General features: G+C 37.8%; 1 protein-coding gene across 1 annotated transcript in view; it reads right to left on the minus strand.

Moving 5' to 3' along the window:
- The window catches only part of MYRFL (myelin regulatory factor like), a 41832-nt gene that overhangs the window by 7315 nt on the left and 17446 nt on the right, over window positions 1-17071 (minus strand). The window contains exons 7-19 of the mRNA XM_059846929.1: window positions 15803-15998; window positions 15266-15342; window positions 14645-14755; window positions 13972-14062; window positions 10998-11198; window positions 10535-10643; window positions 9969-10078; window positions 6394-6557; window positions 5743-5806; window positions 4954-5039; window positions 4110-4181; window positions 3941-3987; window positions 3667-3831 (exon numbers count right to left, since the gene is read on the minus strand). Of these exons, the coding sequence (XP_059702912.1) occupies window positions 3667-3831; window positions 3941-3987; window positions 4110-4181; window positions 4954-5039; window positions 5743-5806; window positions 6394-6557; window positions 9969-10078; window positions 10535-10643; window positions 10998-11198; window positions 13972-14062; window positions 14645-14755; window positions 15266-15342; window positions 15803-15998 (1493 nt within the window). The remainder of the gene's footprint in view (window positions 1-3666; window positions 3832-3940; window positions 3988-4109; window positions 4182-4953; window positions 5040-5742; window positions 5807-6393; window positions 6558-9968; window positions 10079-10534; window positions 10644-10997; window positions 11199-13971; window positions 14063-14644; window positions 14756-15265; window positions 15343-15802; window positions 15999-17071) is intronic.

Raw genomic sequence — 17071 nt, forward strand, 5'->3', positions numbered from 1 at the left:
GCCTAGAAAAGTGAACTTTAAAGATCTTTTGAATAACCACCATACAGTAAAACCTGGGGAAGGCCAATGGCCCTTCAAGCCCTTGGGAAATCATCTAATGCTATTCCTGTGCGTCTACTCAGATTGCCAGCTCAGAATCTGTTCAGAGACACGTTACCAGGAAACTGGCACTGGGAAATCTTGATCTTGCCTAAACTAACACGCTCCATCAAATGTCATTTCTAATATACCATGTTTTCCAAAGGAAACTTTCTGACTTCAGCATGACTGTTTCATGATAGGAAGCAGGGATCAAAATGCATTATTACTGAGATTGAAGCAAGACAGCTGGATTGACCTTATTGTTTTCTCATTCATTCCAGATTTGGATTTCATTTCAGTATTGGGAAATAAGAAAATCCAGACTTTTCTCATGCTAGTAGGTGACCAAGAGCATGGAGCAACATTAACAAATGGAATCCAAGGGCCCAGAAGCAATGTAATACAAAGTTGTCTTTGGGATTTTAACCTGTCTTGTGTTTTTTATAAAATTCTCATACTGCTGCCAGCTATTCCTTGAATTCATTTCCTATTTACTAACTCATCATACAGATCTACAGGTTCTGCCAGATTTGGTGGTAACTGCTGCATTTAGTAGTCATCTGCTGTCCCATTTCATTGTACAGTTCCACACACCTAGTAAAATGGCTACTGAACACATGCAATCACTTACACATGTACACTCATCCTGGGGCAGATCTAATAAAAGCCTGTTCGTTCTCTCATTCCTCCCTTTAATTTACAAACTAATTGCCACATATTCAATTTCTCCTGATTTCTCTTAATAGTCCAGATATGCTAGCAAGGCATTAAACACTGTAATTTTGTATTTTCATTAACAGAGAGCTATTCTGTAGAAAACCTATATCCCCTAGTGGAGGTAAAAGATTGCTCTATGTAGATAAAATAGTTCAGCTCATGCAAGTGTTGATAGGAATATTTATTAAAAACTTGGGATTAGTAAACACTTAAAACTGTAATTCTTTTGCAGGTGGTGGAAGAAAGCATTAAGCAATATCAGAATTTTGTACAAAAACCAGGACAAAGACAGACTTACTTCACTAAGATTTCAACTATTTAAACCGAGTTGGTAACCAGCATAGAACTTTATTTTCACTTGGGTTTTTACTCATCATAGAATTACCATTTCGTTGTTTTTTCAGATATTGCAATCTAAATTTTGAATACAAGGTGCCAACTGGGAACACCAAGAACTACCACAAAGCACCACAGCAACCTTCAATAAATTGTAAATAAAATTCCACTCTTTCACATATAGTAACACTGAGAGCTTTCTCAAAGTCCCTTGTGGGCTGTGAAGATCCAATTCAATAACAAATATAGAACTATAAGCATGGCAAGAATGTAATGAGGAAAATCATCATCTTCAGACGAGATTAAGAAAAACTCATCCAATAAATATAGTATCTTTTTTTCACATGCTCTATGGTTTTAATTCAAGTGAGTGGCGATATTCTGTAAGCAGCGTGGGAAAAATCTGCTGATGATTTCTCATCATGGTGGTACTTTACTATGAATCTGTTAACTGCCCTCTGAAAGCAATGAATGTGAATGCCTGAGGTTGACCAAAATCCAGCAGGAGCTCCCAGCAACCTTTTATTGTGAGGGGAGAGACACTGGGGTGAAACAACAAGTAAGGACAGCTCCTGTTTATTGGTGGCACTTAACGTTAAGGGGAGAGCAGTGAGCACTAATGGCATGGAAGCAGAGAGCAGAAAAGGCTCAAATGCTGAAGGGTATTCACATTCCTCAGTTCCATTGAAATCAATGGAAGTTCAAAAGTCTAAATCCTCCAGAGAAATCGGTTAAAAGAAAATATGAGGAAAAAAGGTCACGTTAAGCTAGATGACATAAAGATGTGCTGAGTTTTTGTTTAATAATTTTTCTCTTGCTTATGAATGCTTTTGCTTCTACTTGAACTTTCCAAACAGCCTTTTCATCAACAGCTCCGGGATGCAAAGGAATAGGAGCTACAATGTGTGCAGTAGTCTGCACCCACAGAATTCAAATATTGCATGTAGAGCAGCAAAAGGTCTGTAATAACTCCTAAATTAGTATTTTATTTAATTGTCATTTCAAACAGCTCTACCTTTCCATGAGCTGGACTAATCAGCTGATTCTAAAGCATCCACTTTTTATCATGATTATTCCCCATATGTAATGCTTAGCTTTTTTTTCTGAAAACATTTTCCTTTCCATTTATCTTGGCTACAGCTACATTAAACAGCTTGTTGGTTTTCCTTCTGTTTGGATTTCATATTGACATTGTTACCTTCCATCTGGGGATATATTCAGGTTCATTAAACTTGTGCAGAACTGAAATCTTTCAGTAGCTTGTGTACTGTGCTGATTTTTCACTCTTGGATCCACTCTTAATGCTATTTGGAGCATAAAACCTTGAGAAGGTAATGCTTTGTGTTTATTCTTATCTTCTCTTTCCACCTAATATCAGAAGCAGCCAGCTGAGGATAGAAGGTTTTCATATTTCATTTTCATCTATTAACAGTTCCCTCATTTATAAATTAGATTGATGTCTTCTTAATTAATCAACACTCTTTCAGACTTCAGAGCAATACAAATCACTCAGGTATGACCTCTTGAAAGCTGTATTGAGCTCTATCTGCCACAGGGCTTACTGCAGCACTGATCACAAGAATCACAAGGACCACTCCCATACAGCTTGTCTGCAGAGTACAGAATGGCCAGTGGGTGAGTCCCACTGAAACAGTTCATGCTGAGAGTGCCACAGCAATTGGCAATGCCTGCCCTGGCAGACATTTGTACTTCAGAGGCTGAACTGCATCCATCCCCAGTTTCACTTCACTTTGTCGACTGTGCTCCAAGAATTGTTCCCAAGGCCAAGACAGGAAGTGTATGAATGCTGGTTTAGTAATATTAACACTTGCTTCCAGACACTGGATATGTTAAGGACTGGGAGAGAGGAATACAGATTCCCACAAGTTATGCATATCTTTATGCATTAGCCCTTCCTTATAAATATTATAAAAGTTTTAAACAGTGCATCTTCTCAGACACTACACACACAACATCTGGCAGACAGTATCAGTAAAATAATTAATACCAGTAAAAGCATTTTATTTTATAGAGCTCTGCCTTCAAATACTACTGTTCACAACCCTTGCCTTAACAATCAGAGTTTTAAGTTTAGGTTTTATGTTTTCAGGTGGTTGGCATTCTGTCTCTGCCCATGGAAAAGATGTAGTACCACTACATTGTGACACAATTCAGTTTTTTGCATCTGTTAATTCTCTACTACCCCTAAGCAACCCACATCCAACTGTAACCAAAGGTCAATTAAAGGAATTAGTGACTTTCCAGTTCACACCAAATAATTTACCAAGAATGGCAAGGAAAAACAGTGACAGCAGACAAGACATTTTAGGGCCCCAAATTTTTAAGGGTAACCAGACTTGATTTTTCAAAAACATGTTGACTGCAGTGATGATTAGTTATATCAAGATTTTTAAAATCCTCTGGAATAAGCTCTTTTGCAGAAAGCTAACTACCTTTAAAGATTCTTGCCCCTTTCCCCACACTTTCCATACAGTCTCTGCTCAAATTATAAGAATTACATTTTCAACTTACGCTTTTCCTTTGCATTATTTTTTTCATAACTTAGAGATTTGACTTTTAGTTGATGAATTGGACAACAGTAGACCTTGTCACAAGGTAAAATGTCACAGAAATTCACTTCAGGGATCCTGCTCATGGACTGTGTGGTCTGAGAAACTGTGCTTTCACTCTGCAATGCTAAAAAAAAAAGCAAACAACAAAACCAAAATAGAGTTTTCACAAATGCTGTGTACTGGCATTTTATAATAGCCAATTATGTGTATGCAGAACGGCAGAGACACAGTACCTGCTGTGGTAGTAGAGGGAGAGACTGGAACAGAACTTGAGGTACTGCTGATGAAGAAAAACAATTCATTAAGAAATGGACATTAGAGTTGAGGACCAAAACAAATTGATCCACAGTCTTTGACTGAGTCTACTAATTTGAATTCACTAATGATAATTTAACTACTTGCCTGTAAACTGGATGTTTTTCAAAACGGCTGTCATGAATGCTAAGTAAATACAGGCTCCATATGGTCAAAGCACTGTAGAAAGAGAATTGTTCTGTAGATTTACATCCATTTTTTATGCAACACAGTAGGAATAATACCTTGACAGCATTGTGTCGAAATGAAGTCATGCAAGTGTTAACTACCTGATCACTTTCCCTTTAGTGGGAAAAATTTCAGCTGAATTTAATGGGGTTTAGATTAGATACTTGTATACAGTATTGTGTTCATATACTTGTATTGAACACAAAATACAGCCACTTTCCAACCTAAATAGAATCACACCACCAGTTCAAAGTACTCAGGTCACAAAGAGGTTGATTGTAAGCCACAAGTTTTTGGACTGGAGACAGAAAATGGCAATCTCAGAAGTCCAGAGTATACTTTCCTTTCCACAAGTGAATGTCACAAGTTAAAATTCCAGTCACACAATTGCCCACCACAGTGGGAACAAGTTCAGCTTCATTTCACACAACAGAATCACTCTGTACATCAAAAACTGTACTTAGGCACAGAATGATTGGATAAAACATGCAGAGTCCAGTTTGGCATCTGTAGTACAAGCCACTGAGGTAGACTCAAGGTGCACCATACACTGTGACATGGAGAGAGACCAGTTGTGTGTCCATCTCATGAGTACATTACTTTTATACAATGGATTCAACTTTACAATATTACCAAGGATATTAATTTTAATACATTGTGTTCTTCAAGTAGAAGGGGAAAAGAAGAAAAAGTGCTATATTCTTTCAGATAAGTAGAAAGGAGAAGGGAGAAACAAGTCAAATGGTTGTTAATTAATTGTTACCATAGTGCCATAATAGCGATCAAAGCTATTACAGTCGCCCAGAAAATCTTCAGGGAGCAAGATTCCTTGGTCTTTGACAAACAAACCTAGGGTAAAAAAAGAGTTTGTTTAATTCAAGTGGCACACATCAAGCAACTACTAGTAGATTAAGAAATACTACACTAGGTTGACTTTACATCACCCTTGCTTCTTTCCTGATCACCACTATATAGGGGTCAACATCTACAGAGGAAAACTTCAGTAATTAAAAAGGTCCCTAAGACTTGTTGATAGTTTGGGGGCACAAACATTGTAGAAGAAGAAAGGATAGATAAAAATAACAGCTCCTTGTCCTTTCTTCCTGCCATTTTTCATACTTTTGAAGTATTTCAAAATCAAATAAAGAACTCAGTAAGTGTCCAGAACTAAAACTCGGCAGCTTTATGTGCTCAGACCATGTAAAAGCAGGACTGGTACAAATACAGAAGAAAGGCACTTTCCAAACAAGTAGGATAGTCTTCGGTGACGGAGCATTTGACTGTCATTATGGTACAAAGCATATTTGATCTATTATTTTCTCTTGCTCTTTGGCACTGGCAAAAGCAAAGTAGGCAAATGAGCATTGGTTCATATTAAGGAAGAGGACTTGGCAGCCTAGGAAGACTGTCTTGGAAAAGGTCAATATATGTATTTCATCACTCATATGATCTCTTTGAAAAGGGGTATCCACTTCCTATACCCTGATACAGGCAAGAGAAAGTGAAAGCAAATCACAGTGAATGACTCAGACAAGGGTTTCATATCACTCACCTTCCTGGATTTTATTGGGACTGATTTTACTGATGGCAAGAGACTACTAGCTCGACTATACCTGCTATAAGAGACAAGATCTCTTTAACATTCAAATGCTTCAGCAAGTAATTAATGACTAAAAGACATTTTTAATGTGTTAATGTCACTTACTTTTGCAATGTTAACATTTACAAAGGGAAAGGCAGAAGTGTCAGCAGATTCATTTTCAAGGATAAAGGTCTCCAGTTAAATCATTCAGGTGAATTCTCTTAAATGCTACATTTGATTTTGAAGAAAATTTGGGGAAAAGGCTTAGAAACAGGAAATTCTCATCACTTCCACTTAAGCACCAGAGAAGATTCTTTCTTGCAGAAGAAGCTCTGCAGATTTGCTTTAGAAACAATTTCCAAGTCCCAGAGCTGTAACTGGACATAATCTACTCTTTGCTTTACGCAACAGCAGCAATTACAAAAATTACTGCAATTTAACAGCCATTTCAAACATTAATTTTGTCAGCGACTAAAAAAAAATTAGAGAAATTTGGGGTCTTTTGCACAACTTAAATACTGGAAAATAGCTGAACTCTACTGTCAAGCAAAATTAGTTTTCACTTCTATCTCTTTAACAACTTGTGTGACAGCTGTTAGAGAACGTCCCAGCCAGAGGTACCTGACTTTGCTCTCTTCACTGACTGTTGACTTTAAACTGTTGATCCGTTTCATCCTGGCCAGTTTCCTATTCCACTGTTCCAATTCTTCTATTCTGACTTCAAGATTGTTTGTTAGTTTACAAAGCTGCTTTACAGCACCAACATTCTCCATAAAGATCTGATCCTGAGAAGAAAACAATGACAAAAGTAGGGACATAGTAGATACATAATATATTCATCAATAAGGTATAACAAGCAGAAGTGAGTGCAAAATTCACCTATATGAACGCAAGTTATCTCACTGCAGATGGGATGCATGTATGACCATAAAACCCTTTTGCTAGACATTTAATTTGCAGTAAATTGAAAATGAGGACTTCCAGAAAAATTTGAAGCGAAAGGGCTTTTTACACCAAGAATTTAAACTGTATTTTACCTTCATACCATGTTGAAAACTTAACACTGTTCCAACAGGCATCTACTACTTGATTTTCAGTGCTTTAGCTGAACATATATTTTAGAATCCCTTAGCAAAATGTAAATCCAGCCATCTCCCTACAGGCATTAGGTAGGCTCAGACAAATCAGAGTTTCTATCTATGTTGTACACATAATATTAATCACACAGAGATAAGTGAGACAGATTAAAAACGAAACCAGATGTCAAGCTGTGATTGTATAATATTTTGCTGTCCCCTTCAGCCTCTCCAGTCTCTTACAGTAGTCTTGTAGGTTCTAACAACATGATTATCTCTGCAACTAAAACAGCTTAGATACCCTCCATTTACTCCTTCTGGATATTTTACCCAGGAAAAGCCTCCCATTCTCCTACCCCTGCTTATCATCTAGGTAGCAATCTGCTGTTGGAGATGGCCTCAGTAAAATCATCCAGGTAGTATTTTATCCATTTCTGAGTCAAAAATGGTTACTGATCCTCTGCATAAGCATGGTAGAAGAGTGCTTTGTTTGCTGTGTGTAAAAGAATGGCTTTCTCATTCTAAAGTCCAACCAGACTGGCGCCATTGCATGAAGCTATTACTGTAGTTAATGTTGCTGTGTTCCAGTCTAGTCAAGTTATGCAGAAGATAAAAGCAGTTTTGCTTTCACATTGTAAAAGCCATGCACACCTTTTTTTTAAAGGTGACTGCACGCCACAAAACCAGACAGCACTTCATGCAATCAGAATCAGGGTATACTACCAGTGGCAAGTCATAAGCTTCCTTATTGCCAGATACCAAGAGCCCATTTAAATAAAAAGTGACTTCAAAATAATCTCCTGTACCTAGAACTGTGAAATCACTTATATGGACACTCGCCCTTGTATCAATGATACATAGCAGCTGCCCTTTCCATTGTCTTCAAATCAAGCATGAATTGCTTCAACTAGCTGAGAAAATTGCTCTTCTCACAAAATGAAGGAACAGTCTATTTGAGGGGAAAAATACTGTTTAGAGTTTTACTGCCCCTCTAGTGACAAAGTACTGAACACAGTATGACTGAGAAGAAAAGATTCTGTCTCAAAAAAGCAAATGGCATATAGTTGAGACATTTCTCTAGAAAGCAGCAGACCCTGGTTCAAATGCAATATAATGAATTAGTTTCACAGAGTTCAACAGCTCCAAACTGACAAAGAGACCCAACACCAGCCAACATCCTACTTATCTGGATATAAACTTGGAATATGAGAGAACAAAGTTCAAGGTCTCATCACCTGCCAAACTGAAAGAAAAGAAAATGAAGCAGTGTCCATTTACTATTCAAGCTGCTGAGCTATTCAGGAGTTCGGAGCTCCAGAAATTTAAATCTGATGTCCCACCTGAACAAGACATGTTCCAAATCTCTGAATTCAATATACATCTTAAACTGTTAGATACAGATCTCTCCTGATCCTGTCACCCCAAAGGTCATGGAATTGACCTTCATATTCTCTGCCACAACTGTTAGGAGAAAGAGGAGAAAGCAGAGATTTATCTGACCATATTAAAACATCAAAGTGCCTGTGAAGTAATTTCAGATCCAGATCTAGACAGCTAGTCAAGAAAATGATAAGGAGCAAATAAGCCATTGCTGTAACCATCCGTTCCTGCTTGGACCACGTACACAGCAGAATCACACCCTACAGGCATGAACAGAAAGTAGGCATTCTCCAGTTGTAGGTCACATCCCTGGGAGACATCCTGGCAAGCACTCTCCAGAGACCCAAGGCACAGAGAAGAAAGGGAACATGATGGGCCCAAATGACAGTACTGTGAGGCACTGCTTGAGATGGTATTTTGTGTGATATTTCAGCAAGGAAGAGATATGAATCAAAAGCTCAATTCTCCAACCTAAACTTCTGCCAGATGAAAAACCAGACTACCCCAAAGAGGTTTTGGAGGCATTCAAAAATGTAAATGATGCTACAGGCGTCATACCATATCATTGGAAAGCCTAAAGAGTAAAATTAACTTGGAGTCACCTACCACCACTGCTCTACTACTAGCATAAAAATTAGCTACAGGCTGAAACCTTGACCAAATGGAGCAGATTTTCTAAAAGTCTCCTTTTCAACAGTATCTCCAGAAGTGCTCTTTAAAGTGCAGCTTTATTCAAGGTATCTAATTCATATTTCTTTTATATGGAATACAACCTAGAAGACTTACTTTAAATTATTTATAGCCTATCAAATGATGGCAAGTGACATGCAATATTTTCGTAGATATTTTCTCCAAGTTTGGTGGTGTAAACCTGTGTTTTCTATAGAATAATGGAAGAATGCATTATGGTAATTATATCATGCAGACAAGATAAAGACAACTTTCTCTAAAACTTCCCTCTTCTCATTATCAGTTGCAAGTGGGAAACAGCTGGGAAGTGCATGCACTTTGGCATGCAGTGAACCAGCACTCAGCAGAGGGGCTGCCTTGAGACAAGTGCTGTCTGCAGCCTTGTGTGACTGGACTCTGTGACTGACAGTCCCTTGCAGTTGTATTTCCACAGGAGGAGGAGGAGAAGTGAGCACAGGACAATACCTCAGCAGTGTTTCTGGCCTATGAGCATCTAACTATTTTGTGTGCCATTTCATAGCATATGATTTTAAACCTATAAAAAGCATTTCAAATTGCCAAAAAAATCCCCCCTCCCTCCCCACCCCCCCCCCGAGCTAGCACTTGGATTTGGTATGTAAAGGTTATACCAGGATTAGAATAAGGAAGTTTTTATTCAACAAACTGAATGCCATCATTGTTTATTAACTTGTGGAACACTTAATTAACTGAAACACTTAAGCACAAAATAATGTTTTGGAGTACCACTTGTTGAACCAATGCTATGAAATCACTATCCACTTCTATTCAGAAAAGTTAGGACTTCTACTTTTTAACTGTATATGTATTTAGTATTGTAATCAGTTTTTAATATAGATACTTGTTGTTATTAAAAGATTCAGCCCTTTACTAACAGCTGGTGGTTCAGTTTTTGTCAGTGATTCATCAAACACCATTTCTGTAACACATGTGGGGGACTACAGTTTTTATGGGGCATAGCATGTGTTCACAGCTCCCCACATGAAAGGACAGCCTAAATACACATCCCCACTTTCTCCCTCAAGACCATACCTTGTCAACCATGAGGAAGTTTTCTATTTTTTCTCCATCATCACAAGCAACATCTCCAACTTCTCTGACAGCTTCAGGCAAAAGCCTCTTCACTTCCTGGGCTATTATTCCTGTTCAGGAAGTCACAAAAACTAATGTCAGGAAACACGCTGGGCATACCTGCTGACCATTTTAAAAACTACAGGCAAGGCAAAAGAATTATGTAGAATTTCTCTGTGGTAAGAAAATCCAGGATTTCAGGGATTTTCTCCATTCCACAAAAAAACCCCAGAAGCCTTTAGAATTCTCATTTTTCTGCAGAAAGAACAAAACAGTTTGCAAGCACACACTTCATTCTCATTAAACTTCTGGAAAATAAACTTCCCATCTTTAAGAATTGAAACAGAAGTTATAAAATTACAAGCAATACCTAATTTTGGCATTTTTATGCCCCAAGAGATACACAACAGTGTGAAATTGTGGTAATCTAAAAAATGAGGATGAAATAGCAGCATATCAAAAGACACTATGGCGCAATAAATATCAGTAGATTGTAATGAAAAATGGGAACAGAGCTGACTTTATACCTGTTTCATGGGTATCTTTTATTCCCATAACAGATGCAAATTCAGGCTTGTAGTCATATTCCACCAGCCTCATTTGTGTTATTCTTCTCAACTGCTCATTTGTGTCGACCTAGTTGGAAAAATACCAAGATTTACATGTTGAAACATTAAGCATGGCATCGAGGACACCACTGAGAGAGCAACTAGCCTGCCACAGTCATTTGGCCAATCATCACACAGAAGAATACAGACAATCTTCCCATCCCACTCTACCAGAGCTCTATTTGTATTTGTACTGCCAGTTACCCCTCTGTCTGACAACCCCACAGAGAGCCTTCTCCACAGCCTGTAGGTGACGCTTCTCAGAGAGCAATGGCACATCTGCCTCCTTTAGGCCAGCATTTCAGCACAGCCAGGATACAGCAGCTGCTTCACGCGTGGCCACAACGATCCCCAGGTGCCCTAAAGGCTGCCCGGGCCTCACCTCCCGGATGTTCTGCTTGGCTCGGCTGTCAGAGGGGTGCATGACTCTGCCCATCACCGTGGCGTTCCCGCACACCACCAGCGCTTCGTCCGGCGCGTCTGTGTTGATTCCGACGCGCCCGTGGTAGGCTATGGTCTCCGGAGCAGGTCCTCGCTGCCACAGCACATCGCTGTCGTTCTCAAACTGCCCCGGGTTAGATGCCTGCAAGGAAATGTTTTGCTCGAAGATACAGCATGGCATAGATGCACTATTGTTTGTTCTATTAGAAATACAGGGGAAACGAAAAGCCAAATCTTAGATATTGAAATTGTATTCAAGAACTTTTTAACACACTAACAGAAAAAAACAGAGTGGAGTTATTTCTAAGGGTTTCTGCTCACACTGCACTGGCCGCATGCTTTTTTCCCTTGAATTCTACTTTATTAGCACCTTAAGCTAAATCCACAATGTCCAAAGCTTTCCAAATTTTAACTTTGACTTTATACCACATAACTATTCTTTATCTACCACTAAATTTTAGCTGAGACTGGAAAACAGAAAAGAGAAAGCAAGACAGAGATTAAACACATATGATTCATAAAATCCCCTGTAATGTTTTGAAATTAACTCATATTGAAAATTTCATGTCAAGGAAACGGGGTCTTTTAAAGACCACCAATAAAATAACAGAATGTGTATAACAAGAAAAGGCACTTTATTCCAATAGTTCATTTTGGGTTGTTTGTTGTTTTGGACTGTTTTTTTTTTTAATTTGAATTCAGGCCAAAACACAATCATGATAAAAAGAAGCCAGGTTTTCACAAGGCTTTGCCAGCTACAAGGCCTGGCTCTGTGTACTCACCACTGTTTGTCACAATTAGAGCATGATCTGATAAGCCTGACAAGCACCACTCAGCTGGTAGCTTGGTTGTGTTGGAGTGTATAAAGGGACAGAAGATGAGCTGCTTTTCCTCACTGTGCACTTGCATGGCTTTGCCACTTTAAGGTAGCCAGTGGCTGATTTGCTTTACCCTGCCACTGAAGCCCTGTTAGACAGCTAAAAAAATTTCTTTTTTTCCCTTCTATCTTTCCTGTTGATACTTTCACCACTTCAGACCAGAGGCTCTTGATCTTTCTGACTTACTGCCTTCTTTTTCCTTTGTCTGAAATAGTGGCCAAGTTTGAAAAATCTCATTCCATTAATTCCTGTTCAAGAACTGCCTCACATGCATTGAAGGAGCCCTCTTCATCGAAATTTCAAAATAATCTAATATTAAAGATAGTGGGAAAATGTAAATTTCTAAATCTTACATAAAAATATATATCTTGCAAAGTAACAAGAATGAGAAAATTGTGAGAATTCAACAGCTTCCCCAAATTATTAATGATGTGATATCTGTAACACTGTCAGATCCAGAAAAAGAAATTCAGATGAAAATAGGACTGTGGAAATTAATGGAAAAATAAAGGAAAATAATGAAATATGCAGGAATGATGCAAACACACTGCTTCAGCATCCAGCTGAAGCAAAAAATCCACAGCCAGCAGCTGTGCAGAAAACTGCTGAACTCCACGCATTGTTTTCAGGGTCTCTTCACAGTTCCACCCAGAAAGGAGCTCCAGGCCATAATGCTCCCCCAAAACCTAACTATAACTACAGAAAGAGGGTTTATGGCACAAGAGGATGCTCAGATGAAAAAGGAGCTAGGACTGAAATCATCTGAAAGCCCCCATCTTCCTTTGGAAACCCCAGAGCACCACCCCACATGCTGGAGATTTGCCCTTTTGCTTTCCCCAAACCCACATGCTAAAGCAGACCATAGTCATAAGCCTAGGCAGATGATGGGCTGAAAAAAAGGATGCAAGCAATGAGCTGCACAAAGCAATGCCAGGACTAAGAGCTTCTGACAGACTTTCTTTAGAAGCTTCTTCCCAGCTCCACTTCATACACTGGAGCTTTTGGTTTTGCTTGACTCCAAACCAAAATGCTAACCCTGCTCCTCTCCATAAGCCAAGGGCTAGGAAGAGGCCATGCAAACGAGAAGCAGCTCTTCAACTGACCCACATGAAAATGTTCAGTGGACTGCAATCTTCCAGAGGCCTTCTCCATCTTTTGCAGCCCCACCACATGGCACCTTACATATTTCCCATCTTTCTAAGCCCTAAACTTAATATTCACCCTCGAAATAACTATAACTTCAGACTATGCCCAGTTCAAATATTAGCCACCACCTACTGACCACAAGAAAAAGGGGCCAGGACTGAAAGCTTTCAGCAGCCCCCACCTTCCCTTGGCAGTCCCCTTGCAATCCCATTCATTCTGGGACTCCATGTTTTCTCTCTTCTAACCCAAATTCTCCATAGCTCTCATTACACAACAGATCTGGGGTTTTTCTCTTTTCTGAGTCTAACTGTAGGCTAAAGCTGAGCACTAAAAGAAAAAAGTTCTGTGAAGTAGGCAACTGAAAAATAACAGTTAAGAGGAAAAGAATTATTCTTCCTTCTGTTTATATGAAACCTGTATTACTACCATCAAATGGAGAGGTAGGACACTCTGGAAACACGCTGGAAAATCAAAGCTATAGGTCTTAAACTTCCTAGAGCTGCTTGACCTTCTTTCCTTACTTTTTTTTCCTTCTGATCTTCCTTGGAAACTGCAGACTCTAGCTTATGAAAGGTTTTACAAAATTCCTGGCAAGTGTAGTAAATTGTTTCACTGCAAATTAAAAAAAAGTCTGAAAAAAATCAATATATTTTATATTGGAACTCATAAAAAGCTTTCTTTTAAAATCCTTCTATAGCTCTACTTATAACATTTTTAATTTTTGATAGTTAAAAGATAACATACTCATACAATATGCAACTGGAGATTTTTTTCCTCAATCTTTTTTACTTAGTGGTAACTTTTATCCCCAAGAATCATGACCCCTCAATCTCCTGTGAATATCAAAACAGTAAATACTTTAACGTGAAAGCAATACAAATTTATACCTACCCTCACAATGATCTTTTCAGAGACATTTGCAGATAGTAAGTAGAACTGGTCCTGAGAGACAGCATACAGTCCAACCACCAGCATGAAGTATCTAATTTAAAATTGATTTAATCAAGACAATAATTGAAGTCATTCTTTCTCACATAAAAAAAAGTTTTAAATACAGCTGTTATTCTTGACAGGTAAAAAGACAGACAATGTTTTTTAAATGTATTTCTTACAATATGAAAGAAAAAGCATTTCCTTCACTCTTAAGAAATATGTTCTTACAAACCACAATCACTACAAATTAGCAAAGAATACAATAATTTTAATTTACAAATTTAAGTAATGAAGGTCCAAAAACTAAAGCCTTTCCTGCCTCAGAAGAAAATGGTCATTATTTGGGTTTTTTTGCTTCCTGAATTTGTCAGCCATTATTCTAGGTATGATTTCCTGAAACTATATCTAACCATGAGGATGAAGTTTGGGGTGTTTTATTTTCATATTATTCTGCGACTGCAGAGAAAGAGGCTTTTAAGAACAAACCAAGTATTATAGAAGTATTACAGAATTTCAAAAAAAAAAAAAAACAGATTTGATAGCAGAGATTTTTCACAAACACTGCCTCCTTTCTAGAGCAGACCTTCTCTTTTCTACTTCTAACACACAGGTCAACTAGCTATAGCAATACCTCTGATCAGGATTAGGTTTCCCCTTTTTTCTCATATTATTTGCTGTTGTTTCACTGAAATGCAGCCGTCCCAGTGTTACTTTAGTTATCTGGTCCCCTGGCAGATCAACTCTAAAACAGAAAAGAAAACAAGATCAGGGAAGTTAATATTTGGAGATCAGAAGAACAAACAGTGATTTTGCCAGTGAGTTAAAAGCTCAGGAATGGCAGAGCTCCAGAGAGATGCTGCATGAGTGTTTCTAGCAGAGGCACTCCCCCTTAAAAAGCACTATAAATGTATCTCATGCTCATATAGGACAGAAACATTCTGACATTTTTTAAGATTGAAAATGCATCTGTTATACAGCTCTAAGCAGTGTAAAAGAGTGTTTCTAGCTGAATAGAAATATTTTGGATCGCCATACTTAACACACCTGTAAAGCTGTTGAAAATTTCCCTTTAGGAAGTGTGACCAGGTACATACTACTACTGTGATTCTATGCGTGCAACCACAATGAAATCTGGATAAAAATCAGAAAACTGGCTTAGAGCTACTGTAAGATTTCAAGAAACAACTACATCGTCTTTCAAACCCATCATACATATTGAAACAAACTGGAATAATTTTCTCAAAAATCTTACTTAACAGGATGAAAAGTTTTTTTGCTTCGATCTGATTGAGACTGTTCAATAGCAATTGTTTCATTTGGAGCTTCCACCTATAAAAAAAATTATTTTCAAAATGACAAGAATATAAAAATTTTAAACACATAAAAATTGAAATAGACATCAATAGGCAAATTGTGCCTAAAACAGTGAAAATGCACTCATTTCTAATGGAATGACATAGAAATCAATACAGGAACTGACTGCTGATCAATTGATAATTTACATCTAATCTGAAGGCCCAAGTCTTTCTGCAGCTGCAATTTGAAAGAGAAAAAAAAATGAAAGGAAAGTAAGTGCATTACTTTACAAAAGAAAAAAATGCTTTCTGAATCCAGACTGTTATTAGCTCATTCCATGCCCAAGCATAAGTGCAGATTTTCAATGTGAGAACAGAACCTACATAAAGTTGTTACATGTTCTTGGACAAAAAATTACCAAGAAAAGAGTTTACTTCAGTTATTTACCTCTTTACATGGATAATTAATAATCTCAAAGAGGAGATACACTTGCCTTAATTCCATAAGCTTTCAAGTAAAACTTTTCTATTGGTTTCCTCCCCTGCTGAGTTTTGACATATTTTGGATGTCCAGTGATTCTAATATGAACTGTGACTTGGAAATGATTCTTCTTTTGGCACACAAAGGCATCATCTGCTGTTGAAAAATTAAATCCTTTATCTGTGACAATGTGATATCCTACAGCAGGTCTACAAAAACAAGGAGAAGGAATGGCAACTTTAAGTACTGACATACTTAAGTGATACCTTGAGCTCCTTTTTTTAAATGTGTGGCAAAAATACACCTGATTTTAATGATAAACCTAGACTAAAAATACAACATTACAATCACCAGTTCTGCAGTATGTTCTTCTTAGACTGTCAAAGGTACAAAAATGAAAACACACATAAAATGTCTTCTAATTCTAGTCTGAAAACAAAAGGTTTGGAAACCAGAGGTTGAGAGGCTTGCATAAGCCTCACTTTAAAATCTGATATAAAGGAACTCTGTGCACCTAAGAGCACAAATCAGCCTTTCAGTGTATTCAATCATTTATTATAACAGTGCTATAAACCACAGTCTGCAGCTAGTGCTCCAGACAACAGTGAGCTAATGAGCCAGCAAGACTCCCCACTTTGTCCACAAATTCCCACAGCAAGTGCTTCTGTAGAAGTTACTGGGATTCCAATGAGGCTTTACTTAAGCTAAAAGAAAAACTTTCAGTATCAACCCTCCAGCCTGACTTTAAGTTGTTCATCATACTCTGGCTAAAGCAACTCTATTTTATTTCTTCAAAGGGCAATTTGTCACCCAAAGAAAAAGAGTTTTGTGTGTCTATGATTCACAGTAAACAAGGAAAGGTATCAAAAGGTCTTTCTGTTAGAGACAGTGAACTCACCCTCCCAACAATGTTTCTAGTCCTCTGACTTCAGTGATGGATAATTCTGAAATAACTACATGGCAAGGTTCTCTTATATAGACATTGGCTTTTCTTGTTAATGAAAGTTGGATAATGATAATCTTGTATGATGCTACTGAGAACCCCTCATTAACACAATTACTGAAGATGGATTTTCATTACTCTTCCATTATTATTTGGAAAAATAAAATTGTACAGACTTCATAGGATATATACAGACCTTATTATTGTTTTATAAATTATGAACAGAAGTCCCCTTTCAAACAACTATTGATTACCTGGGGCAGGGAATAAAGAGAAAACTACTTTGTAACTCCTTTTAAAGCGAAAACTACTTTGTAACTACTTTTCAACTACTTCAAA

This window comes from Haemorhous mexicanus, chromosome 5 (genome assembly GCF_027477595.1).
Source record: "Haemorhous mexicanus isolate bHaeMex1 chromosome 5, bHaeMex1.pri, whole genome shotgun sequence".
NCBI lineage: Eukaryota > Metazoa > Chordata > Aves > Passeriformes > Fringillidae > Haemorhous > Haemorhous mexicanus.